This window comes from Leptonotus elevatus, chromosome 10, assembly GCF_054856555.1.
Source record: "Leptonotus elevatus isolate MCC_2025b chromosome 10, RoL_Lele_1.0, whole genome shotgun sequence".
Taxonomy (NCBI): Eukaryota; Metazoa; Chordata; class Actinopteri; order Syngnathiformes; family Syngnathidae; genus Leptonotus; species Leptonotus elevatus.
In genome coordinates this window covers 16786134-16811825 of record NC_141248.1, presented here as the reverse complement: position 1 = coordinate 16811825, position 25692 = coordinate 16786134, and the positions used below count along the sequence as shown (strand labels likewise).

The 25692-nt window shown below is 41.3% G+C and overlaps 1 protein-coding gene across 11 annotated transcripts in view; it reads right to left on the bottom strand.

Moving 5' to 3' along the window:
• Positions 1-25692, bottom strand: part of atp2b2 (ATPase plasma membrane Ca2+ transporting 2) — a 91594-nt gene that overhangs the window by 57713 nt on the left and 8189 nt on the right. For 8 of the 11 annotated variants that reach the window (XM_086086919.1, XM_086086908.1, XM_086086913.1 and 5 more), the window contains exons 1-2: positions 18599-18799; positions 10532-11121 (exon numbers count right to left, since the gene is read on the bottom strand). In XM_086086919.1, the coding sequence (XP_085943045.1) occupies positions 10532-10733 (202 nt within the window). In that variant the 5' untranslated portion in view covers positions 10734-11121; positions 18599-18799. Of the gene's footprint in view, positions 1-10531; positions 11125-18598; positions 18800-25692 lie in introns of those variants that run through there. The other 3 variants (XM_086086909.1, XM_086086912.1, XM_086086910.1) reach the window with 3 other exon arrangements.

The window sequence follows — 25692 nt, the reverse complement described above, 5'->3', positions numbered from 1 at the left end:
TGTCCAGATCTTTTATAGTAAAATCTGACGGCTTTGAGATTGGCTAAAATACTAAAATAAGCAAAACTAAGAATGTTAAAATAATTAGCATAAAATAAGGTCAAACAAGAGAGCTCGGATAAGTGAACTGAGCTAAGGTTAGCTAATGAGGAAAGGCTGAGAAACGTGAAAACTAAGAAGGTCAGGCCTAGCAACGCAAGTGAATCTAAACTAATGAGGCAAGGCTATTTAAAGCATGCAATAATTTAAATTTAATCGTCTAGGCTAAATTAAAGAGACTAGCTAAACCGCACAAGACAGGACACACTATTTTTGTATTTCTGTGTTTCCTATGAAGGAGCCTTTTGCACTGGGAGCTATCCATCCATCCGTCTGTCTGTCTGTCTGTCTGTCTGTCTGTATATTTTTTTATTTTAATGCTTCTGCACTGAAAATGTGTGTATCCCAACTGTAACAATCCATATGCTACCATAGCCACAAAAGTAGCAGCTTATTAAAACGTGACAGTTCAATGCTTTATATTCCATTCATCCATCCCTGGAATGGCTGGCAACCAGTTCATGGTGTATCCCGCCTACTGCCCGAAGCCGGCTGGGATAGGCTCCAGCGCCCACCGCAATCCTTGTGAGAACAAATGGGTGGGTGGCTGGGCTGGCCCTTGACAAATTCCAGTTTCTTATGGGGCCCCTTTGGAAAATGAATTGCCCTGGGCTAGGCTAAACTAAGAAAGCTACGCAAAGCAACATCAGCTAGGCTAAGGTACTGCAAGCTAGCGCTAAGAAGCCTGTACTACTGTTCAGGGTCTTGAATGTTTACTAACAACCACTAAGTACTTTAAGATAAAAAAATAAAATAAAATAAAAAGGTAGACCTTCTTTACTAAAACAAATGTCAAATTCTAGTCAAGCTACCTCAAAGTTAGCGTTATTGTCAGAAGAAGAATTGTTTTAGTTTTCTGCAGTGGTGTCATATGGGTGAAGTCATCACAGATGATCACAATAACAAGATAAAATCCTACAACACAATTATGATTAAATCCTATAATACAATAGAGCAGATGTCAGCATAATATGCATACGAGATTCATATGAACGTACAATGTTATATAGTACAGCAAATCTAATAAAACCACTCCTAGAGGAAGACATTGTTCCTCCATAGAAACAAGAGTCTGTTTATTGGCATGTGTTCACTTAATTTAGTCAAGCATCTGTTGGGACTGCTACACTCACAGCCATGTCCACTATCCGTGTAGCACTTCCACTGACAAGCCACGACCTACTCAGAGAAATACGACATTGAGTCATTGCAAACTCAAGAGAGCAAAACCAAAGCTTGCTTATGAGATTTTAAACATGTGAGAAGTGATCGCACTTCACATCACGTCCCAGTGGAGGCGTTCACAAGCCATTAGCAGCTTTTGGAAGGTGGCACATTGGTAAGTAAACAGGTACAGTATCGCTGTAAGGCATGACTGAGCAGCTACGAACTCAACACACACACACACACACACACACACACACACACACACACACACACACACACACACACACACACCCCCACCCCCACACACACACACACACACACACACACACACACACACACACACGCAGCTTGCTACAACTGATTGTCAACAGTGAATAAATTACGATCAAAAGCTAGATAAACAGACCTATGATTGGGAAGAAAAAAACTTTAGCTAGCAATGGAATACCAGGACAGGGGTGTGATGTCACGCCACCAACTTTTAGCCCATTTCAGAGTAGCTCAATGTGCTTTTTTGCTTGGTTCTGTATAAAAAAGAAAAACTGAGAGACAAATGCTGGCCCCTCTGTTACGGCCATTTTGCAGGACCTCAAGGGAATTTCCTCTGCCCGTCCAGTTTCTATACTACTTGGTCTTACTAACATAACAGGCGTGCAAATGTTCCAGCGGACATTTGGGAGAGAAGCAGGGTACGATACACAGATAGACAAAACAATCATTCAAATACTTTCAATTGACCTAACGTATATGGTTTTGGAATGTAGAAGGAAGCCGAAGTACCAAAAGAAAACCCACAGAGTGAAAGGGAGAAACAAAATTCAATTGGTGTTTTAAGTCAAAAGTCTTGTATGATTTAAATATATCACAGTGACTGGGGTGCACCAACCAATGTTGAAAGGCGTGTACGATTTCAAAAAGGATGAATAATTTGCTAACTAAAATTATCAAAACTTTTAAACAAGACAACACCCCAACTTTCTGACACAGTCTTGATAACCTTGGTAAAATATTAGCACGGTAATTTACAACAATTTATTCCAACTTAAACCAACATTAAGTTATATTGCACCAAGTTTTATAGCACAATGTAAAAAAACAACCCTACTGAGAAAAAGGATGGGTTTTTTTTTACCTTGTATGATAGTCTGCCCTGTAATAAGTCGCACCTGTGCTGGACTACCTTATGGTCTCGCTCCCTCACTGAGCAAAATGGCTATGTATCATTCAGAATCTGTCCTCTGGGATCCATCGCTCTCCATTCTTGTCTGACTCCGATTTTATTACCACTCTTTCTACCCACACTGTAACCTTCTGCATGGCTTCGGGAACAGGAGACACTGTCCTTGTTCCGTACAAGACATCCCTTGTGGGACGGAGATTAAATAGATTTCATCAGACAGGAACGGATTTGTAGGGAGGGGGTGTGATTAGTATGATCATCAGGGAAGGAAGAAGGCGAGGTAGCACCCACAACCCATCAGACACGAGGGATTTGATTTGAGAAACTGGTGGGTGATCTGGCTCTCAAATAGCGGGCACACTGGTCGGTCAATAAAAGCAGAAATGTTTATCCTTTCTCTTATCCCATCTGTGTAGCTCTAAGCTATCGCTCGCTGCATTCACTCATTTACGTCATTCATTTCCCGGTAGTGCACCAATCTATGGCCATGCACCCTCAGACATCCATACTCACATTCAAGGACCCCCAGGATTTAGACCAAAATGACCAAACATTCAATGACTACTACATCATGATCTGTCTGAGAGACAAAAACCTTTCCCACCAATTTCCCTTTGTTGCGGGTCACCGGTCTGGTAGTCAATGCCAACCTTGCTCTGCAAGATGGATTCTCGTGGTATTTGTGAGTTCACAAAGGAGAATACATCTTGTACCGAGCCCCGTTGATTTCCCCTGATCCGACCCACCGAATCACAGAGCGACATTGTGTTTGGGGCGTGGACGGCGGGGGAAACAATCAAACCTAACATGGACGAATGGACGCTGCGTTGGGTCACATTGACTGTATATAAACCCTTTAAAAAAAAAAAAAAAACCATATGTAGGCATTTTGGACAGATTTTGCCAGAACAGTTGACTTAAGGTTTATACAAAAACATTTGAGCAATTTTAACTAACAATGGTTGAGGAATTGGTCATCAATCAGAAATAGAAAAACAACTCCAGATCGTCCTTTTTTTTCGTTTTATGCCATCCATGCTCACTCAACTCCCCAACTGTCACCATCAACATCATGGTTTGAGAAATGGATGCAAATGGCCACATAATTGATTGGTGATCAATAGTGTCAGCGTGTGCGGAGGCGCAAGGATCATATGGCGATAAGCAATACGAGCAGGCTGTTTACGCCAGAGCCTTCTCCCAGGAGGAAAGGATGATGTAGCCGGCCGCCAGTGACCACTGTCACTGTTATCAGCAAACGCAACGCAGGGCCACGTCCCTCTGGCGTTTACTCGAAACACAATTGGCTCTCATCAAGTCTGTGCCTCCCACATTGCTGCACTGCATCATCACTGTATCCTCTCCCAAAAAAATCTGAAATGTAACCTTTAAAAGGACGTGCTACTTTTTCCAGCCTTGTTACCGAGCGAGCAAAGGAAGGATGTGTAGCGGAGAGATGATAAAGGTTACAGATGTAGAGCAGGTATATTTAGGCCACGCTGCACAGCGGCCCGCTGGGACAGACGACCGACCAGCAAATGGAAATAGAAATGGGAGCAGAGGCGCGAAAAAGAGATAAAAATAAAAAGGAGCAGAGAAGTCAAGAGAAAGGGCAGGTGGAAGGTATAATGAGGAGTTATCAAATTATAGTGTGTAGATTAACATCAGGAACTGTATTACGGTGAGGGATGGGCATTTGGCTAGCATGCGTGGCCTAGATTTGTCATTGGCAACTAAACTTCTTTAGATTGACCATGCGTGCCAAATAAATCACCAAAATTCGAACTCATTCTTGCTAAGAAATAGGCTTGAAGCCAAGTAGTCATCTACCCCATTTTGTCGTCATTAGATTAATATACATTAGATCGTTTGATTAACGTTCCTTAACTGACATTAGAGAACACGTGTAGCCAATTCTTGCTAAATATTTTGAAGGAGTCAAGATGCTATGCAACATTGCCCCATTGCCCCATTAGAAGCACAGATGGACAAAATTCCACACAACAAATTCTTTACAAATAATACACAAACGGGTTTTCTGCTCATCATCGATTATCAGGAATGTATTAAAAATAGGAATGTCTTGTCGTCCTGGGTGCCATCTAAAAGTGTCTTTTGAATATATGTTTGTGGATTGTGAAACCCGTATAAACAGGTTTAAGCGCTGTTGCACAAGTTTTGCACTTACAGTAATTTGTGGGGTTTTTCTGCTTGTGTTTTCCAGCATTAAAATAAACTATTATTCTGTACATCTATGGCTACAACACACTAATATTTCAATATTCCTTTAGGTAGGACCCAATGTAGACCCCCACCTCCCACCCTGTTCTCACTACATCAGAGATCCGTTCTTCCTTCTCAAGCTGAATATGTACTGTCAGCAAATGCAGTAAGCATGCTTTCCCTTTCCATGAGTAACAAAGAGTCGGGTCCATAGCATGTGAAGCATCATGTCGGAGCATCTGTGAAAGTGAGCTGTGAATCCACTGACATCCCATCTGGCCTCTGCATGACTTATTCACCTGCTGTCTGCCTGAGGGGAACACTAGCTTCTTCACCCCGCACTCACCTATACAACGCATGCTGTGAGCAAACGCATCCCGCCTCCACATCGGCATGTCAGTTGCACACAATCAATACATGCTATGGATTTCAAATATAGAACATTGGGCCTCTTAGCGGAATCATTATTATAAACATAATCTTATATAATTGATGAACAGTTTGAAAATGACTGTCTTACAAAACAGGTACCTGGCTCTAAGAAGGTCTTACGAGAAGGTTCACTTGAAAATTGATTTTCAATTAAGTCATTTGCTCACAAAAATGTACAAATATGCAGCCTCAAAACTGAAGAGAAAGCTTAAAGCAATGGCTGTTATTAGAAAAACGGCCAGCAGGTGGCAGCAGAGTATAAGAGATCAACCAGGGCCAGGGCTTTCCCCCAGTGTCTTAAACAGATTTGTGAATAATGATGAAACTTAGCTATATTCTTATGCTCATTGCTGCAAAACGGAAACCGATAGAAATATACTTTTTTTTTTATAATGAAAGAAGTTACTCTAATCTTTATTTTGTTAGGTTCCATGTTTTTATAGCAATAGAACACAATAACACTCCCCTCCAATTTAAATGCACCACACAACTGTGTGTGTGTGGGTGGGGGGGGGGGGGGCATCAGTTGGGGCAGACCGCAGTATAGAGCAGTGCTGCGGTCCCCTGTCCGTGTCCCCGCCGCTATTAATTTTTTTAATGCACCACATACACTCACGGACATGCCTAGGAGGCGGGTGGATCGGAGCGTGGGGATATAATTTCCCTCTGCTCCGGTTCACCTGCTCCCAATTTTAATGCACCGCACACACACACTTGTATATACACTGGGTGGGGTCACATTCAAGGTTTAGGGGTAGAGTTCGCCAGTCGGCGAGCTGGCGGACTCAGTAACAGGGTTAGCTTTCACTAAGAACGCTGGAGTGATGACCGGGGCCTTTCCCCGCTGGGCCTAGGGTTCGGGGGTGCAGCCCGTCCTCCGATGCCCCCATCTCCCCTTCTGCCCCCGGTGTTCCGTCCCTCCACGCGGCGGGGGGTGGGGTGGGCGCGGGTGCCCTCTCCGCTGTCCGGCCCCTCTTCGGGTTTGGGAGGGATGGCGGGGGTGGATGGGGGGGGGTCGTTGGGGGAGCGGGGGCTGTGGACTGGTGGGGTGCCTGGCGAGCCTGCAGTGCCCCGTCCTATGGCGCTGCTGCGGCCTGGGGGGCCCTGAGGTGTTGCGCTTGCTCTGTCCTGGCAGGGGTCGACGGCTCCCCTCTTTGGTGGAGATTTTCATGCATGCCAGATCCACTACACCAGCATCTATCCAAACTCAGACACAATCTACTTCTTCCTCTGGTCGTTGAATCGGTGGAGGCTGATGTCTGTGGATCTCACTTTGCTTCGTCTGTCCTTCCTTCCTTCCTTTCCTCAGTCTTTCCTTTGGTCTCTTGAGGTCTCCCTGATTTGTTGGAATTTAGATGTTTCTGGGGTTGGTGAAGGACTCTGGTTGGTGGCCCGGTGGGTGGTGGGTGGTGCCTGGTCGGTGCTGGATTTCACTTTCCTTTCTTTTCTTTGGTCCTTCCTCGGGTCTCCTGACAGCGTTGTTCGGTTTAGGTGAACGGTATGGGATTTTTTAATAGGTTTTTGGTGTACTAATGAATACACACACACTCACACTTACGCACAAATGCACGCACGCACATACACATACAAAATAATAAAAAATAAATTAAAAAAAGAACACAATATTCTGTGGGCCTTGCAAAATCAGTCAGGCTGTGATGCGACAAGATTCTCGTTAAATGTGATTATCTGTAATTTGTATCACAATGGAAAGATTAATTTGATTGTAATTAGCCCCTTTGCTGTAAAATAAACAATTAAGGGCCTAACAGAGGAATAATTTTTCCCCTTGAGTGCTTCTTGTTGATTAAATATTTTTTTCATATGCTTGATTGTAGAATGTTTGATTAAAAAAAATGAATGATTTCATACAACAGTAGGTTTAAAAAAATTAAATAAATACATATATATATATATATATAATTTTAAATGATAAATTATTTTTAAAATGATTAATGCCATATTTGTCTGACAATGGAGAAACTAATTTGATGTATGATAGATATATTGAGACTTGTACTGGAAGGAAGGTCAATCCAAACTAATACAATCATTCTTAGAGTACAAAAGTCTACAGACTTTCAAATCTTGGACCCGTGCAACCCTTTTGAGAAGCGTTATACAATATGCATGGATGAAACAAAAACACTCCTTAATACTGCTTTAATCTTAAAGCAGATTAATAAATAACCAGTCGCTAAGTGAAATGCCTTATGCATTATATTTGCCATAATGGATTACAGCTATCCATGCAATGTGCAAAGCATAGGAAAGGGCCAGTACAGAATGCAGGGGCGGTAATAGGCGGGGGCCATACTCAAGGGTATCTTACCCACCGCTTGTGGGATGCACACACATGCGCACAAACAGTTGACAGCAAAGCAATGCCCTCGCAGCTAATTAGCATGATCATATTTCTCATGTAACACATGTTGTGCGACGCAGCCACACCGAACGGACCGATACGGCGTAAACATGCATCACCTGGGATCACTAATGCAAATGACAGCGCTTTCCATGCGAAGCGAAGAAATAATGCATTCCATCAATTAATGATTCTCGCCGGGAGAACAGCAAAGGCATCTTCGCCAGAACCGTGCATCCAATAAAGACGACTATAAACGTGTTATGGAAACAAGTCGTTATCTGAGCAGAGCGCGGCACAAAAGAAACATGTTGCTGGAAATCCAATTAATCACACAAGTCCATACTAAGTCATGCAGTTCATCAAAGACGTTTTGAATAATTGAAAGGCTAGTATTTACATATTGTGTTGCTGTATTACTGATGTTAATATACAGTACAGCAATTGCCATTGGGGAATATCCTAAATGAGGATTTTCTGTCAAATGATCCGGCAGAGAAAAAAATTAATCCTAAACTTTTCATAGGGGACTGGGAAAGAGCTCCATTGTGAGTTATTGACGCCTTCCTCTAAAAATGTTTAGAATAATTGGATCCAAAATGGTTTCAATATGATTTCCATTTTATAACAATACCCATAAAAGTAAATGATAAAAAATAAATAAAAAAAATGCACTCGAAGTGAGCATATACATGCGTCAAAAACTCTTCTAACTTTCTCGAAGAACCCAGGCCAAATTTCCTGACACATGAAGCTGGTCTCTACGAGCAGTATCACATCAGCGTACCTGCTTGAGACTAATTAATATTTAGACAGCGCTTTGGCAGCCATTTTGTGGCATCTTAAGGCATTTCAGAAAGAGCACAAAAATACAAATAGGGATATCAGGAAGGGAAAAGATGCTGTGGATAAGTTCTACTAAAAAATATACCCCCCCCCCAACAAATATATATATGAATAAGTGAATTTGTATGCCCAAAATAAGTTGTAAGGTTCATGTTGTGTTTCCATGGCAACAACGTAACCCAAATTTGTAATTTATGTCAGAACTCTCTGAAGTCCATCACTAAGCTGCAAACACAATATTAAAGTAATTACAGTAAGAAAAACAAGTTTAGGCCATAAATATAAAATAATTAAACAAAAAATAGTAACTACGGCAATAACTGAGCATGCCTTCTTTTGTCGACTCGTATTCTTACACAGCGACACAAACTAGATCCTTGAACACACTTAAGATGATTGCCTGTATTGTGTAATAGTGAAGTGACCCAATATTAAACATACCTTGCAAAAATCTTAAGCCACCTTATTGTTAGTATATAACCAAAGATGGAAATGGTTTCAATGACCTGAATTAACTGAATTGCATCATCTTTCTATCTGTGGTACAAGACAAGAACAGATCTGACAGATATGTAAAACACATTCATAATTATAAAATTCCTCCTTTTATTTCAGGGTGTTTATGACTTGGGTCTTTGATTTGGTGCGGGTCCACAGGCAGTTAATTCTCCACCGGTGTTTAGTACACTAATAAAATGGGCGCTTGTGAGAAATTATGTGTCACTTATGCTAATTTTATTGCACTTTGCAAATCAGTTTCATTTTCAAATATCGCTGGCGACACTGCGGGCATCGCATTGCACCGCGACTCCTGTCTGAGTCATTCACCGCACTTGTTATGCAACTCTGTGTGTAATCTTGTTTATTAAGAAAGCCCTGCAACAACCAGGTGCCGTGAAGGCTGACTTTAGATGAAGGCAATGGTGAGGGGAGCATTTTAAAACTTAAATTACTGCAGGAAGGCCAAGACAGAGTGAAAATTAATACAGTAAGTATATTATAAAGAATGAAGACTGAAAATATGCATACTGTAACATTCCACAAATGTGGCTGACAGACAAACCAGTCATCGTATCAAAGCAGGCACATCACTGGCATATCATTCAATGGAAATGCCATCAATCCGTTCCAGACTTAACCTTTATAAAAAATATACAGCAATGACAATTAAATAGTGTAAGGATTAGAAGTAACCCCTTTTTTTTTGGGCACATTCTTTGTTTCAATTCCATGGACATTGTGCATACAGACATGTAGAGACAGACACGGATAAGAGTTTCACTACTGACTCAGTCAGATGCTGCAATATTAGCCATTTTCACAAAGAATAAATGCCTGCGAGTATTGCTAAATACAAGACATATTTCATTTTAGGAACATCACCAGTGCTAATATTAGCAGTCAATGTAAAATCCCACTGACAGGCTAAAGGAAGATTTGAAGAAGAGAAAGTAAGAAAATGTAGAAAATGACATATTAATAAAGAAATCACAACTTTATTTTTCTTTATCGTGATGTCAGTGTGTACTCCATGAATGCATGGCACCACAGTGCCCCTAATAGGCCAAGGTCTGCACAGCAGGGACAGCCAGTATTTATTTTTATTTATTGTGTTTGTGTGTGTATTTATTGTATTAATAATTTACTTTGTTACTCATCTATGTTCCTGTAGTTTATTTAAGTTATGTTTTATTATAAATTGTATTTTATTATAAATTATGTTTAAAATTAAAATTTAAATGTATAACAATATTTAAAATTTAGTTTTGGGTAGTTGAATGAATACAGTTTTGAGCACAATAATCATTTTTACTGATCATGATTTCAAAATCAATAAAATTAATAATAATGATAATTTGTCATAGTTGCCTATGATGTGATCATGAATAATTACAGCATTCGCTCCAAATGAGGGCTGGGCACATCCCACATTCGACTCAGTCATTCTTCTAAATAAGCATACGTCTGACTGGCTGATGAGAGAATGACACAGAAGGCAGCGGGCGGGAGTGAGGCATGAAAGTCATATGAATACTAAACAGGTAACCTGGCTGGAGAGATACGTTTCAAAAGGGACTCCCTCTGTTGTGAGGATGCTCCTACAACCACTTCCTCCAAGACTCCATCCCAGCAGGATGTGAGTCATGGATACATTAGTGCAAGACATCCCGCATACACAAGCACAGGGGACTGTGTGAGTGTGATGGTGGGAGACTCACCTTCCGTGGGTGAGGTTTTCAGTCGTTTGCACAGTCCCTCGACACCCCCGTAGTCCTCCTGGATCTTGACCACCGCCTCGGTGCCGCGGAGCTCCATGAGTGAGCGCAGCTCCATGAGCGAGCAGCCGAAGCCCGCCGCGTGGTTGGCGCCCTCATTTATTTGGTTCTTGGCGTAGAAATCGCTGTTGGACATGTCCCCCATGATGCCGGCCGGTTATTGCTAATAGGGATCGGATCAGTCTCCAAAGTAGGATTCAAGTAAGCAAAAAAACAAATTAAATAAACAGGAATGCCACTTGTGGAGATTTTAAAAAGGATGGCAAAATCCAATTATTGAAGCATCTGTTTCAGCAACAGAGCAGACGAAGACGAGGGGAGAGGAGGATGGAGGGGGGGGGGTGACGAAGCACAGACTGGGGAGCATCCAGGTGAGCGTCGGACGGCCCCTGTGGTCAGGTCCTGAGAAGGTCGCGAGGCTTGGGGGGTGCGGGGGCTCAGGCTCACCACGGCTGCAGTCCAGACCCGCTCCATGCGTGGCTTCCCATTGCTGCGATACGGCTGCCGCCTCTACATGGTGGTCATCCCCATCACTGCTGGAGAGATAGATGGAGAGGAGGAGGAGGAGGTTAGTTCCACGAGGAAAGAACGTGAAGGACAGCGCGGGAGCGTCGCGCGGACATACAACCACAGCCCGCCACTGCGGTAACTCCGCCGCTTCTGTGTCGACGTAGCGCCGCTAACGGAGCTGCTAACCTCATTCTGAGGACAACCAGAGAGGGGGGGGAGAGAGAGAGAGAGAGATAGCGGCGGGTGAGAGGACGAAGATGAGGAGGAGAGAAGAAGAGGATGCTCCTCTCGGATGCGGAGAAAGAGGAGGTGAGGTGTGCGCGCGGGGGCAGGAGGCCGGGAGCCGCTCTGATGACAAAATGGAAGAGGTGGCACGTAGCATCGCACTGTCGCCAGGGAGGCTGGGCTGACTTGGAAAAGGGGGGGGGGGGGGCACGTCTGGCATCACACGTCTCATCGGGATCCATTTCATCGGACGGTGTCACTTCAAGACGACAAGAAAAGGCACTTGCACCTCCTTTCTTGCGATTACGCATTCACGTATAGTTGTCACTATTGATAGTAAATGTTGCTGTTTCTTTCACTAACAACTGCTTATTGGTACTGTCTATGCAAGACTAATACTCTATTGTTAAAAATATATTTAAATTAATATATAATCCAAATAATCCTCTTGTATTAGTCTTGTTTGCTTTGTAGGTTCTCCAATTAGCCCTGCAATCATTCTCTCAGTCTTTTCCCCCAAACTTTCCTACTGTACCCGCCAAGTAGACTGAATTCATGTCGGCTGTACTGTTGCCAAGGCGGGCATCTGTGTCAGCCAGATCCTCTAAATGAAAGCAAACAAATGATCTCCTAGGAAAGAGTGTGAGTGTGTATGTGTGTGTGTAGACACAATCAAGCGCCAAGATGAGGAGTGCAACTACATCATATGCCTACAAAGAAATGACATCATCAACGGTAGCAGATGGAGCACCTGCAAAAGTGCCACCATGTCCCTGTGTGGCGCCCAACTCTAACTTGGGCATTGAACCCAGCTGCTCGTCTTTGGAGATCAGCAGGCAGTATAAACAGAGATGGAAAAGACAATGTAAGATTGAATTTCTCTTTGGGATTGCAAGAATCCTGCCGATTTTGAGCCCTTCTACTCTGAGCCAAGATGCCCATATCATGTTTAAGATTTTAATTTATGAATCCAAACCATTAAGTGCATGATTGCCAATTCAGCACTTACTAAGCAGAATCCTTTGATTGTGGCCCACAAATCGGTAGATGTACTAGTCTATTGGTATTGCTGTTTTCTTCGCAAGTCGACGGCAGACAAGGTCAAGATCAACAACGACGTTGTTGTTTCCCCACACAGAAGAGACTGAGCAGCGAGAGTTGGTCAGAACAGGACGGGCAAAAGTACTGACAAAGGAGATGATAGGACAATAAGATAACGACACAAGATCCTCTTGACACATTTCAGTCCGTCATTGAATTAAACTCTTCAATATCTAAAAACTAAAGCGCCCTCTTGTGATACTCCGTGGTCCTTCCATAAGCTCCTACTCAGCCGTCCTCCCCCTCATCCCAGTCTCCCACGATGTCCATGTTTCCTCTCGTCCCCTTTCACTCACTTTTGGCTCCCATGACCTGACAGTGACTAATGGCTAACACAAGCCCACACTGCAGGACCTAATCCAGACTGTGTGAATACTGTAATTAAAAGCTTTTTTCTTGTTTGTTTTTTTGCCCAAAGTGAAGGTGCATCTAATTGGACTTTATGAACATGGACACCATCTGGGATGTGAGCTTTCATATGAGCAGATGTCTTAAACACCTGATCATACAACTACAGCATATGCACATGACGGGTCTTTTACCTTCGGCTTTTCCCTTCAGGGGTCGCCACGGCGAATCAGTTTCCGGGTATACCGAAATAAACATTAATTTAGAGTACAAGCACTAACCATGAAAACATGTTCTTACATTGAACTGATACTCTTTCTAAAAATGTCCTTGAGCACAGTGCTGAGATTTGAGCTGTTCCCACTGCAGCTGCAGTAGCAGCAGCAGCAGCAAGAGCAAGAGCGCTGGCCCACAGCGCCTCCTGCCACTGAGGAAAAGCAGTGCAAGAGAATCCCCTGGGGATGATTGACTCATAGGCCACCACTACATTAGGTAAGGTCACCAAAATATTATTATGGCCTCTCAGTATGATGCAGTGTAGCACAGCATACCACTCCAAACTACAACCGCAGGTAATAAGCACACATTAATATGTGTAACATAACAACGAGGACACATACATAATATATTGCCATTACTGCCCCCATGCCCCTAACTACACAAACAGTGTTTCTTTTCATTACTTTGAGATAAAGACATTTTGCTAAGATTTCCAAAATGAAGGAAATTTATACCTAACAATAGTCACTGTACTTCCATTTGGAAGAAAAAGCTGTTACAAGTCTCATTCTCACTGGTATGTGATGAGAATGAATTTCTCCGAATTGCACTGAATTCAATTCGACTTCTGCAATTCAAATTCAATTCAAACTTCTTGTGGGTGGAGTCAATTCAAATTCAAATTCATCCATTGAATTGAATTGAATTCTGAAATTCTGAATTTTGCCCAGCCCTGGAACAGTGAATTTCCCTTGAGGATATCTAAAGTATCCATCTATCAATCAATCTATTTCTAAGACGGTTTGAATTAGAACTTAATGAAATTTCAAACATTGACTGGTTTACTCACTAAAATAAAATGATTCAACACATTTTCTATAAAAACATTGACTTATTTACTGTTTTATAATTAAGCTTACTTCACCAGGTAATGAGTTATTAAATATATGACATCCTTTATTTTAGGTATTATCTACTGTAAAATGTGATGCTGGGTTTGATGGTTTAGATTATTAGTGAGCAACTACTACACATTTCATTAGATTGATTTATTATTCATTGTTCTATTTTCTCTTTCACTTGTATCTGTGTTAATATGGATGTAGTTCCAAATCCAAATTCCATATACCGTCTGTATTTCTACGTCTCAATATCCGGAGACACAGACGTGAACAATACATAAAAACAAATTATATAGTGTTTCTCACTATTTCCCTATTGACTTAAATCTGAATAACGTCTGCATTTTTTTTTTGTGCTTTTTTAATCAAGGTCACATCTATAATGAAGCTGGATTTAATGGTCTGCACAAGGGGACCTCCAGTCTTTAGCTGTGTGCTACCTTTACACAGTGGTAGTGCTGTGTTTACTAATTTATTGCTAATCACAAGTGAATATGCTTGTTTTGCACATTCTAAAAAAGTTATACAGACGTAAACGGAAAATAACTCAAAATATACTTGTATGAACATTTTTATATTTCAAAAACGCAACCACTTCCACATTTTTATGGTCCGTGAATGACAATTGATGATGACGAAAAGACAAAGTGTGGGATCAGTTCACACTTAGCAAGAAAGATAAAGAGCATAAAGAGATGTGTCGTGTAACACAACAGTACGTCTACGATCGCCAACACAAAAATTAACATACCAACAGGTGAGCCGTTCCACAGCCAGCCTACTCTACTCATTTTTCTGACGCCCACATTTCTCATCAGGCCAGGCGCCGCCTTTTAAAGCCCCAACACACTCAAAGGAAAATTATACTTGCAGTTGCACCTCACATTCAAGTTGTTGTGCTATAATGCATTTTTTTTCCCCCTCGATTACCGATGTATTCATCTATGGGATTATCGGTAGGATAGTCAATTCTAAAATGATTCCATAGGTGCAGCGAGCAACTTGATGGAGAAACCTGGTCCATGCACACGCTGCAGTATAGCTTTACAGCAGGTGTTTTTAAAAATGTCGTTATTTGCATGCCAGACGCAGATGTGTAAACATCACTTCTTCATTTCAATGACGTCAAGCTTTGCATATTGGATTGGCATCCACATTTGGAAGAGGACTGATCCAAATTTGAAGATATCCGATTACATGTGTTTTTTTCTGTTCACTCTTTCAAGACGTCTATCCCAATTGTTTTACTTAAAAATGGAGATAAATGTTTCATTGTTTTACTTGAACGATGCAGTAGTAAAAAACCCAGTCTAACAGGAAGAAGAAGACCGAGGGGAAAAGAAAAGGGACTGACAGCAAGGTTTGACTGAAAAATAGGACAACGGGCATCAGGCCTAGAAAGGAGGATTAGAAATAGAAAGGGATGCTAGTCTATCGTTGAATTCAGCTGTCTAGAGGGAGATAAGGTGGAATGGAAATGGCTGGCTAGTAGAGCAGGTCTATCGCGCTGCTAATAGAACAAAAGGAAAAGATCAGAAGAGTCACTGCTAGCCATTTTAAATGCATTCATAGGGTTCTATTCAACATTGTGCAAAGAAAAACTTAAAAAGGGGAAGGAAAATGTCAAACTTTCGGACAGACACCTTAAGAGGTCAGTCGTGTCCACGGACTGTCCAATGGTAATGCCTGACTGAAATGATGGCCCATCACTTAATAAAGAGGACTGACTGTAAGGGACACCATCACGCACAAAAGGATCAGAAAAAGATCTTCCCCAAACTTGTGCCATCAAGTTATGATTGGAAGTGTATTGGTAAGATGACTGAAATATGCAATGTTGTTGCTTTGATGATTGCCACGTGAGGCAATCTAACGATTGCACAAGTAGAGTCTGAAATGCATGCCAACCACAGTGTGGGCAAGCTAAGTGGACTGAAGCTGAAAGCGAAGGAACCTCTGACAACTCATTCACACTGTGACATTCTTTGGCACACTTATATAGGAGTCACAAGAAGCAACAGATAAAGAGCTTCACAAAACTGTTACCATTAATTTGGAACATTATGGGTGTCTTTGGTCACAAGGCAGAATTTAAAATGCACTTTAAGGAATCATTGGTGATGCTATGATAATTGACATTGGCCTAAATTGTTGGCCAATCACAGTACAGGCGGAATTTAACGAGGACAGCACAATGCTCCATATACTGTGTACATTTATTGGACAAGTTGCAGGTGTTAGACAAACGGCGCAATCGTCAATTTTGTCACGCGTGTCGTACCAAAGTCGTTATGCTAACATTTTTCCTACTTTCCCAATTAGCCTCCGAGTAAACTGCTGCTAATGTGCTCCCACCCGGACCCCAGTCAATAACGTGACATTTAAAGTCGCGAGATGAGCACCCGTGTGTTCTAACCGCTCAATGCGTAATGCTATTAGCTGTACATAACGTTACAGCCACAAATGCAGATGAGTAAGGTCTTGTTTGCTTTACACGGTTTCCATTATCAACCAATCAATGTGGTACCTAAAGGAACAGAAAAAGGCTTTCCCCAAACATGAATCATGGAATAGACCAAAAATAACCAATCAATAGTGTATGTACCATTTTGGTGCCCCGTTGTTGAGGCACCAACTGCAGTGGGTATGGTGCTACTGTTAAAGTAACATAAAAGGGTCTTTCACAAAGTATTCCACAAAGCAATTGGCTGTGGTCAATTTAAAAAAAGGCTGTGAAAGGTACCAAAATCATTTTGGCATTGTTTTGTTAAGATATCAACCGCAAGACTATTGCCTTCCCCACACAGTTGGAACTGTAATTGTGCTTAAGAACGCATAATGGTAATGAAAGTATGGTACAATGGTACACCATTCTTTATTGTATTTTCATGGACAACAGTTGTGAAGGGGAGCAAAATATCTGGTCCGTACTGTACCAAGTTTGGACACACCACGGTACAGGAACAAAAACAGGTCATTTTTGTAGACAGTTTGGGGTATCATGTTCTGGAGTCCAGAAATGACTTATCTGTAGGGGTGTGAATTGCCATTCGATTTATATCACGATTCATAGGTCACGATTCGATTCGATACTGATGAGAATCTATAAATTGATTATTGCGATTTTTTTTTTTTACTCAAATTTTGGAAATACTAATCAGTAAACTTGTACATGTACACTGTAAGATTTGTATGAAAGTGTATTTATTTATCTGAAAATTCAGGCTTATAACTGAGCCACTGCATTTAACAAACAGGTTGCAGTCTGTTTCATGTTTGAACAGCACTAAAATAAAAATATTAAGGCTTAATGTTCTATTAATAAAACATTCTTCTATGCTTAATGTGTGAATTCTAACCCTAAGTAAGACGTTTTGTTGAATATTCCTATAAAAAAAATTGATGTTTAAAAATCGATTCGGCCGCATATCGAATCGATTCGAGAATTGCGCGCTGTAACATCGCGATATAGTGCCGAATCGATTTTTTCTAACACCCCTACTTATCTGTACTGCCTTAATTTTGGCACCCTTGCGCCAACCACCTTGGTACACTATTTTAAAGGAACATCGATCATGTTTATATTTCTACCATGTTGTACATTCTGCTACTGTTGAGTATGGTTGTAGGAAAATACTAAAATAACTGATTCAACTCAATTTTGGACACCCTTCCTTTGGATGACCAACCACATTGAGTATGGTACTTAAAGGAGCAGGCCAGTTTTCAGCATGCAGTGCAGATTGGTGATCTAACCCTAACAGTAACACTATGCCGTTTATTTTTGCATTTACATATTCAAAACGTTTGTGAAGGCTACCAACATAAATGGTTTGCACGGTATAATAATACGGTATAACACGTTTCTATTAAAGAACCAACCACAGTAGTACACTGCTTATAAGAACAGCCACATTTTTCATGATATTAGTACATTTTGGAACTTTTCGGTACAATTGTGGAGGGTACCAAAATAGTTGGTCCGTATTGTTCTTATACAGTGGTAAGATACTGAAAATGAAAAGTTCCATTTCCACCATGCAGTTCATTTTGGTACTGTTCAACAGGGTTGTGAAAGGTTCCTCAACAACTTGTGACAATTTCTGGACATGCATCTGCTCAAGGTGCCAACCACTGTGGTACCCATTTGGGGTATCATGGAATAGTCCAGAAATAACTCATCCGTACTGGACAATTTTTTGGCCCCCTTCTGTTTGGGTACCAACTGCAGATGTTTAAAATCAAATCAAACATTAAAGAGTATGAAAATGGACAAGGAAGGTAGCCGTCGGCATAAAATGGTGAGCAGCAAAGGGACTTGAAGGCGACGATGCATTAGCCCTTAAATATGGTAAAGGTCATGCAGCCATCCCAGCTTTCCAATAGCTTCTAAAATCAATCTCCATGGGCAGCCTGCTTGTCTTAACAGTGATCTTTGGGCGCATCGACTGATCTGCCAAAGCGGCTGCCGCGGGCAGTCGAATCCGCGACGAGCCGGCCATTTATCGGACACGCTTGCCAGTCGGGCATCACCACTGAGATAACAATCCGACTCCTTACCAATTCCAACAAATAGCAAAAAGCAGGATTCGGATGTGGAGCTGTGCAGTGCACATACAGTACATAACAAGGACGGTAAACACATCATGCCATTCCTAATTCTCATGTTTTACATCTCAATCCACACCACACAAAAAACACTTACATGACATCAAGGTTACAGTCGCCCGCAGTCCTACAATCCACCTGCGAGCGCACCAGCACATGCGGCGGTGTCAGCGGCGGCGGACTAACCACCGCAGCAGTGTGCTGTATGTGTGTGTGAGTGCGTGCGTGTGTGTGAGTGTAGGTGTGTGAGTGTAGGTGTGTGAGTGTGTGTATGTGTGAGGAGACTGAGGCTGTGAGCAGCTCTCTCTCTCTCTCTCACTGTGCTCCCGCCTCAGCTGGGGCCGTCTCACTGCGCAGCCTGTACCATGTCGGCAGGCAGTGGGGGTGCTACTTGCGCGCGTCTGTGTGTATGTGTGTGTGCGACAAGACTTTTTTTTCACATTTATGTTTTCACAAGTAAAATTACATAAAAAAAAAAAAAAAAAGAGGAGATGCCGGAAAGACAAAAAGGGCAAAGAGAAAGAAGTCATGGGAATAGTGACAGCTCTAATGGGGCTATAGTCCATTTTAGTTCCTCCAGGTTCAAGCCACACTAAAGTAAGACCTACTTTAGGGGACTCATTGCGTTATTATGTTCCAGAGTCGTAAAGGTCAAGTGTACAAAAGTAAAAATATCGTTCACCTAAACCGAATACTTCAGAATCCAGCTAGAGTCGCGAGGTTGTCAGGAGACCCGAGGAAGGATCAAAGAAAATTATTTATATTTATTTATAATTTGGTTTCCTCTTTAACAGACTTCAAATTATGTTGCGGTGACGGAAGCCACCATCACGGGGTGGGTCACCCGGCAAGCAACACATTTCTGCAGTCCCACAAAAGACGTAAATAATATGATTAAGTATCATTTCAGTTGTTCTATCACAGTTTTATAACTTGTGCTATTTTAAAGCAGCACAACTTTATTTCTTTTTACTCACTTTGTTTTGTTTCTATATTCACCAGAGTTCTTCTTTGTCTCATTTGTTCTTCGTATCGTATCTACTTGTATGCATTATTTTTTACATTGTGCCCCCTAGTGTTCATACTGAGACACTACATAACTGAAATGCCTTGTTTTACAGGCTAGACGTAAGTGAAATATGTGGCAAGACAGAAAAACATGCAGTTAGGTTAAAATGTCAGGTTGGCAAGTTGCTATTCCAAGACGTGTTATTTGAGTTAAAATTATGCCATGTTCAAAAATATTTGATCAAACTAAAATCAATTTTAATTACTATTGCACAACAGAATTATCAAGAAAAGGATGGTCTCTTGTACCGGTATTTACTTCTCCAGAAGGATACAGTTTATTTGCTAGGAGACTATGGACACGCCACAACAAATTGAACACTGTGGCGTATAACATTGCAAGGTTCAAACACAGCAACAGGGTAGGCTAACGTTATTAGCATGCCTACGTCCTGGTCTGGTCTTTGGCCACATTGTATGGCGTAAAATGAATACCTCTCTGATTATCTGCCCTAAATCCAAACTGAGGCCGATTTCTTTGACATAGCTCTTGACTAGCAGTATCATAAAGTGCATCATAAATGACGCCGTACCTCCGTTTCACTAAGTTTTGTGAAGTTGCAACACAGAGAAGCAATGATTCACTTAGCCGGAGCGTACGCTGATGGAGATTCGAGCAGGGCGTTACTTTTACAGAACAGCTGTTAAGACTATTTAACTTGGACACAGTAGAAAAAGAGAGGACGACCTAGAGAGAGAGCGAAGGAGAGCAGTGATGGGGATCGCACACACAGGCGTTGAATATCAATGCAGCGCAGTCTGAAAGATTCCAGAGCTGCAGTGCACCAAAAAGCTGCAAGGAAGAGTAGGAGAGGACACGCAGCCTGGTGCTGCAGGTACCACCAGGTGCGGATGGTCCGGGCATCTGCAGTATATTAGACAGGACATACCCCTCGCTTACACATGCACCAAATCTATTTTCAAGAGTCGCATGAAAAATTCAGCCTGAAGAACATACAGTAGAACTAACTGCCTCACATTTGCAGTTTTCACCCGTGTGTCCTTTTATTCTTGACTTCTATCAATAATGCAGTGAGGTTGGAGGCGCTCTGGCCAAGTTACATCTGTTCCTGTTTGTACTTGCTGCAAACCTATCAGCCGATGTGTATTTGGTCCTATCTTTTATTGACTAAGTTGTCTGTTTCTTTTCAGAACAGTTCTCAGCGATGACATCATCCATGCGTTCAGGATTGCACTTGTTACACAGCTGTAAGATCGTGATACAAGGGTTGTTTTTGTCTTTTATCGGCTAAGTGATTTGATTCTTCACCACACACTTCTCAAAGATTAAAGCCACTTTTTTTTTTTAATAAAGGCTTTCTTTGTCTGTTCAGAGTTGTACTTGCCACACGATTAGGAGACCATACAAGTGGGTCATTTGGGCTTAATATCATATTGCAATATTTATTTTTATTTAAAAATACCTTAAAGTTACCTGAGCTGCACTCAACCAAATGAACTAACGACTTAAATCATTGAAGTTGTAATAATAACCTAGCATTTTTAAAGACAACTTGACAGCGGATTTATGGATAAAGAGTCACTTTTAAGGATAATTAAAGACTTTGTTGTGGAAAAGCTACCTTAAGGCTTTTTAAAAGATGCCCTGTATAAAACAGGATATTGTATTGGGCTCTTTGAACTGTTCAGAAGGTAATTGTTGACAATTGTCATACTCGCAACTCTCAAGCTTGGGAGCTATTTTCCCTTTGGTGTGTGTGTGTGTGTGTGTGTGTGTGTGTGTGTGTGTGTGTGTGTGTGTGTGTGTGTGTGTGTGTGTGTGTGTGTGTGTGTGTGTGTGTGTGTGTGTGTGTGTGTGTGTGTGTGTGTGTGTGTGTGTGTGTGTGTGTGTGGTGTGGGGGGTTTGCTCTTTTAACCCTTTAAGCACTATCTTCACCATGTGGATAAATCTCCAACACTGATCGCTACCAGCTACCGGCCAATAACCATTAGCCTTATTAATTGCACAAGCCTCAAACCATTTCCTAAGTGCTGTAGTAAAATAAAATCGCTTGTGTGTGCGTGTGCACGTGTGACGTTAATGAGATGGCTCCCGGAGGTAGAATCTTCTCTCACTCAAAGTATTAATTGACTCATACGTTCCTCACACATTGGGGAGGAGACGGGTCATGGAGAACTTTCTGCCCCAAGGACAGCCCAGTGGCATCGGGAGAACGGAAACGCACACACTTGTAGACCACCGAACGCACGTAAGATGTTTGCACTTTGCGTCAGTCACAGGAAAGGCAGTAAAAAGCAGTGTACATTGAAGCTAAGCACATACAGTAGAAATGTCTGCGGGGGCTAGAGTAATGTGTATTCAAAAAAGTGAAAAAATATGACATCGGATTTTGTTAAGATTCTTTAGTATTTCCTAATTGTATTTAATGGATTAATCAATCAAACAAGCTGTCAAATGAACTCAAACTATTGCATGCATTTGTATACTGTACAGTATTTTATGTTTAAGGTCATGTCCCTTCCCTTTCAGGTTATGACATTTATCATCTGTTTTATTGAAATCCCAAGGCCTTAATCGGGGGGGATAATAATAAATTGATATAGAAATTTACAAAAATCGAATGAATAAAATGAATGATTTAAAAAGATAAACATAATATAAAGCAGGATTTAAAAAATATATTAATAAAAGATACAAAGGAAAGGAAACTTAAGAGTCACTTAAAAGGCAATATTGACGGAGGGATATGTCTGTTTTTCCAGAGGAAAGGATCTATTAAGCAAATGGAAAAGAGTACATTCACAAAGACAAGTTGCGGTTACTTAAAAAGGGATACGAAACAAGCAGTGGTGTGTCCAAACGCAAGTTATCAAACTGCAGCATCCAAAGCGCACAAAAAAATCCCACAAGTTTAAATCACAAATAAATAAAAAAGCCACAGAATGCCAATAAATTCCCACAAAACCAAAACTCAACTTCCAAGATGACTGCAGCAGAGTGCAAATCATCTTTTGGACTGGCTGTCTAGAAATATGTTGAAAAATAGCGCTTCCACCACTGCAATACCACGCTGCTCACAACCCTGCACAGGCCAATCAGTGTAAATTACTAAATGACAGCACTGAATAATGATATGCATTATTCCCCAAAGGGGTCTTAAAATGTGATTACTGCCATGTCAGCACCTGTAGGACATATTGACGGGTAGCAACGATCAGCTATAGCCTCTCCCTATAAGTCTGCTACGAAAGAAAGCAAACCTAAACCTGGAAAAAAAAAGGTAGGCATAAAGTAATCATAGGGGCAGAGTGTTTTTCCTAAGGGGAAATTTCTGTGACAATTTCAGTGTGAATACGACAGCAATCAATCAAACTATTTATACAGCACCTTTCATACATTAAAATGCAACTCAAAGTGCTAAACAATTAAAACATTCATAACACAATAATTAAAAAAACAGAGAAACCTTGTAAGGAAAAGCACCCAAGAAAACCAAATACGATTTTACACTGTCCCATAACAACTGGTTTTACCTGAAAGCTCATTGCCGACTGACATATTTATCAATTTTAATGAGCAATTTAATGAGTGTGTTAATATGTACCGTATTTGGATCTCACACTCTTATCTCCCCTCCAGCTTCACGGTAAGAGTGAACAGCAGTCATAGTAGCGCGCCATCAGTCAGCACAATTGTCCCCCGAAAAAGCAGCCGCACGTTCACCCGTAAAATGTCATCTCCATTATTCGTGGTGCAAACTATGTGACATTTATACACAAAGTCGCTGCCATGTTTGCGGCACTACCCCCGAGGGGCGAGAGGTATCAAATCGGTTCAAGACAGACGTATTTGGGAATGCACCGCGGGTCACAGTCACAACTACAAAGTCATATAAAGCTATAGTCAAAAGGTTCGTACAGACATTTCATCAATAAAGCAACCTGTCACCAAACCAATGAGTCACGGGCTCATTGGTTGCTAGATCAATATTGCGGGAGATGTGATCAGGTGTAGTGAAATTAACACATTCTCTGATAGTTTGATAAAAGCCTGTCAGCAGAGCCATGTTATTAGGACACCTGGGAAATAAATTATGGAAAAAAAAATGAAATGTCTCCTTTAAAGTTCAAATGAAATATTTAGTGCTTACATTTTTGTATGATTTCCATCAAATGGGAAAAAAAGTTGAGGCTGTGCATCCTTCCAATGTCTCGTTGCACTGCTCTTGTTCTCAACACATTCCACTGCTGAAAGATTTTCCTGCTCTTGAAAAAGTTCCTGTTGCTATGCAACTGATCTGCCTGGCACCGAGAAATGTTAGCTCACACAGGCTACATGGAGCGCTATACACACACACACACACACACACACACACACACTAAGCAGCACAGAATGTAGGCTAATTCTGTACTTGTTCAAAGAGATTGGACTATTAAAAGTGCACCCAAAAAATGTGTAGAACCCGAGCCCATGTCGTTACAGCTCGTTTCACAGTGTTGCAAGAAAGTGCCCCAGCAGTTCAACGTGTTACTGCTCCATCAAGACGAGACTTACATCCAACCAATTAGCATTCATTTTGTTCAATGTCAAAACCTCTGATGTCAAAACTAAGCAGAAGACAGAAAGGCAGGTCCTAATCCTGAGTGACACTTTCTGGGAAATAATAAGAAAGGAGACCCGGTCGTCTTCAATAATAACAATTATCGCACTGTCATCGTCCATTTTTTATTCAAATAGGACACACTCAAGAAGGGACGTTACCGGATTAAAGACAAACGCAGCTGTGGGTGACCTCAAAGGTTTAATTGGACAACCTTTGGTGGGTTACAGCCATTTCTAACCTCACATTACTTTTATGTTGAGCCCTTCTCCTGAGTGTAGCCACAGTTGACTCTCCAGGCATTAAGGCCCCGTCCAGACGGAAGCAAAGCCGGCTTCGTTCCTCAAACAAATCTCTTACACACAGAAGCATTTCAAGACTTGCGTGTGTCCAAAAGAAGTCGCTGAGGACGTTTAACGGCTGTAATGTATATGCCAAGTCTGGAGTGGCGCTTTAGCGCAGCCACAGGGAGTTAACGGAAAGCGTAGAAGAAGAATCAGCAAAGAAGACGGACACTTTTTTAAAAAAACTTATTGCAATCTACAGAACAAACATGGCTTTGCATGTATCAAAGCAACGTGAAAAAGATGAACACAGGAGAAGTGACAATGGCGGGTGATTCAAGTACACCACTTGTTGAACGTGGGAATAAAGAAGCAAAATATTTTGCTGCAAAAGCATAAGCTAAAGTCACTGCGCAAAACGACTATGACACGGCTATCCGCCATTGTTGTTGACAGACTGACAGTTGGCGCGCAGTCACGCGAGAATTGCCGCATACGTCATCAATCTGCGACAATGCGTCGTCATCGAGCTGCGACCATTACGTCATCGCTGGAGAAGTATCCTGCATAAGGTTTCCAGACGGACGCGTACTGAAATCTTTCGCTTTATTGGTTTTAATTTTATAAAGATTATACCTTCACAAAACATGCTGTGATGCTGAATCTTTAAATTTTTGGTTTCTTTCGTGGGTATGTGTTGTTGTTGTTTTTTAACACTAATACAGAGCACTAATATGGGCCTAATCGATTATTCGGCCGATATTAGCTCTTTTAATTTAAATTCTGCAAAAATCGACATTCTTTTGCCTTTTTTTTTACACACAAAAAAAAAATCAGATTTTTCTCTCTGTTGTAAAGTTAAACAAACTAAACAATAAATAATTTCTAGATAGTTAAATGTACTACCTGCAATATCTATATTGTTTTGTAAGCGCTAAGGGACCAAAAAAAGACGTAACTTTATTCATTCTATGTTTTTATAACTGTTTTAATTGGCCGATTAATCACTATCGGCATCTGCCTTTTTTTTCTTTTTTTTTCTTTTTTGGAGAGCTCAGTATTGTTCATTCGGTAATTTTACCAATTTGACATGTCATCATCATTGCTCTTTTTTTAAAATGTTTTATTTTTTTTTATTTTGTATGTGGGTGAGTATGTGTATGTGCATGTGTGCGTGCGTGTGAGCGTGTATTCATTAGTTCACCTAAAACCTATTAAAAAATCCCATACCGTTCACCTAAACCGAACACTTCAGAATCCAGCCAGAGTCGTGAGGC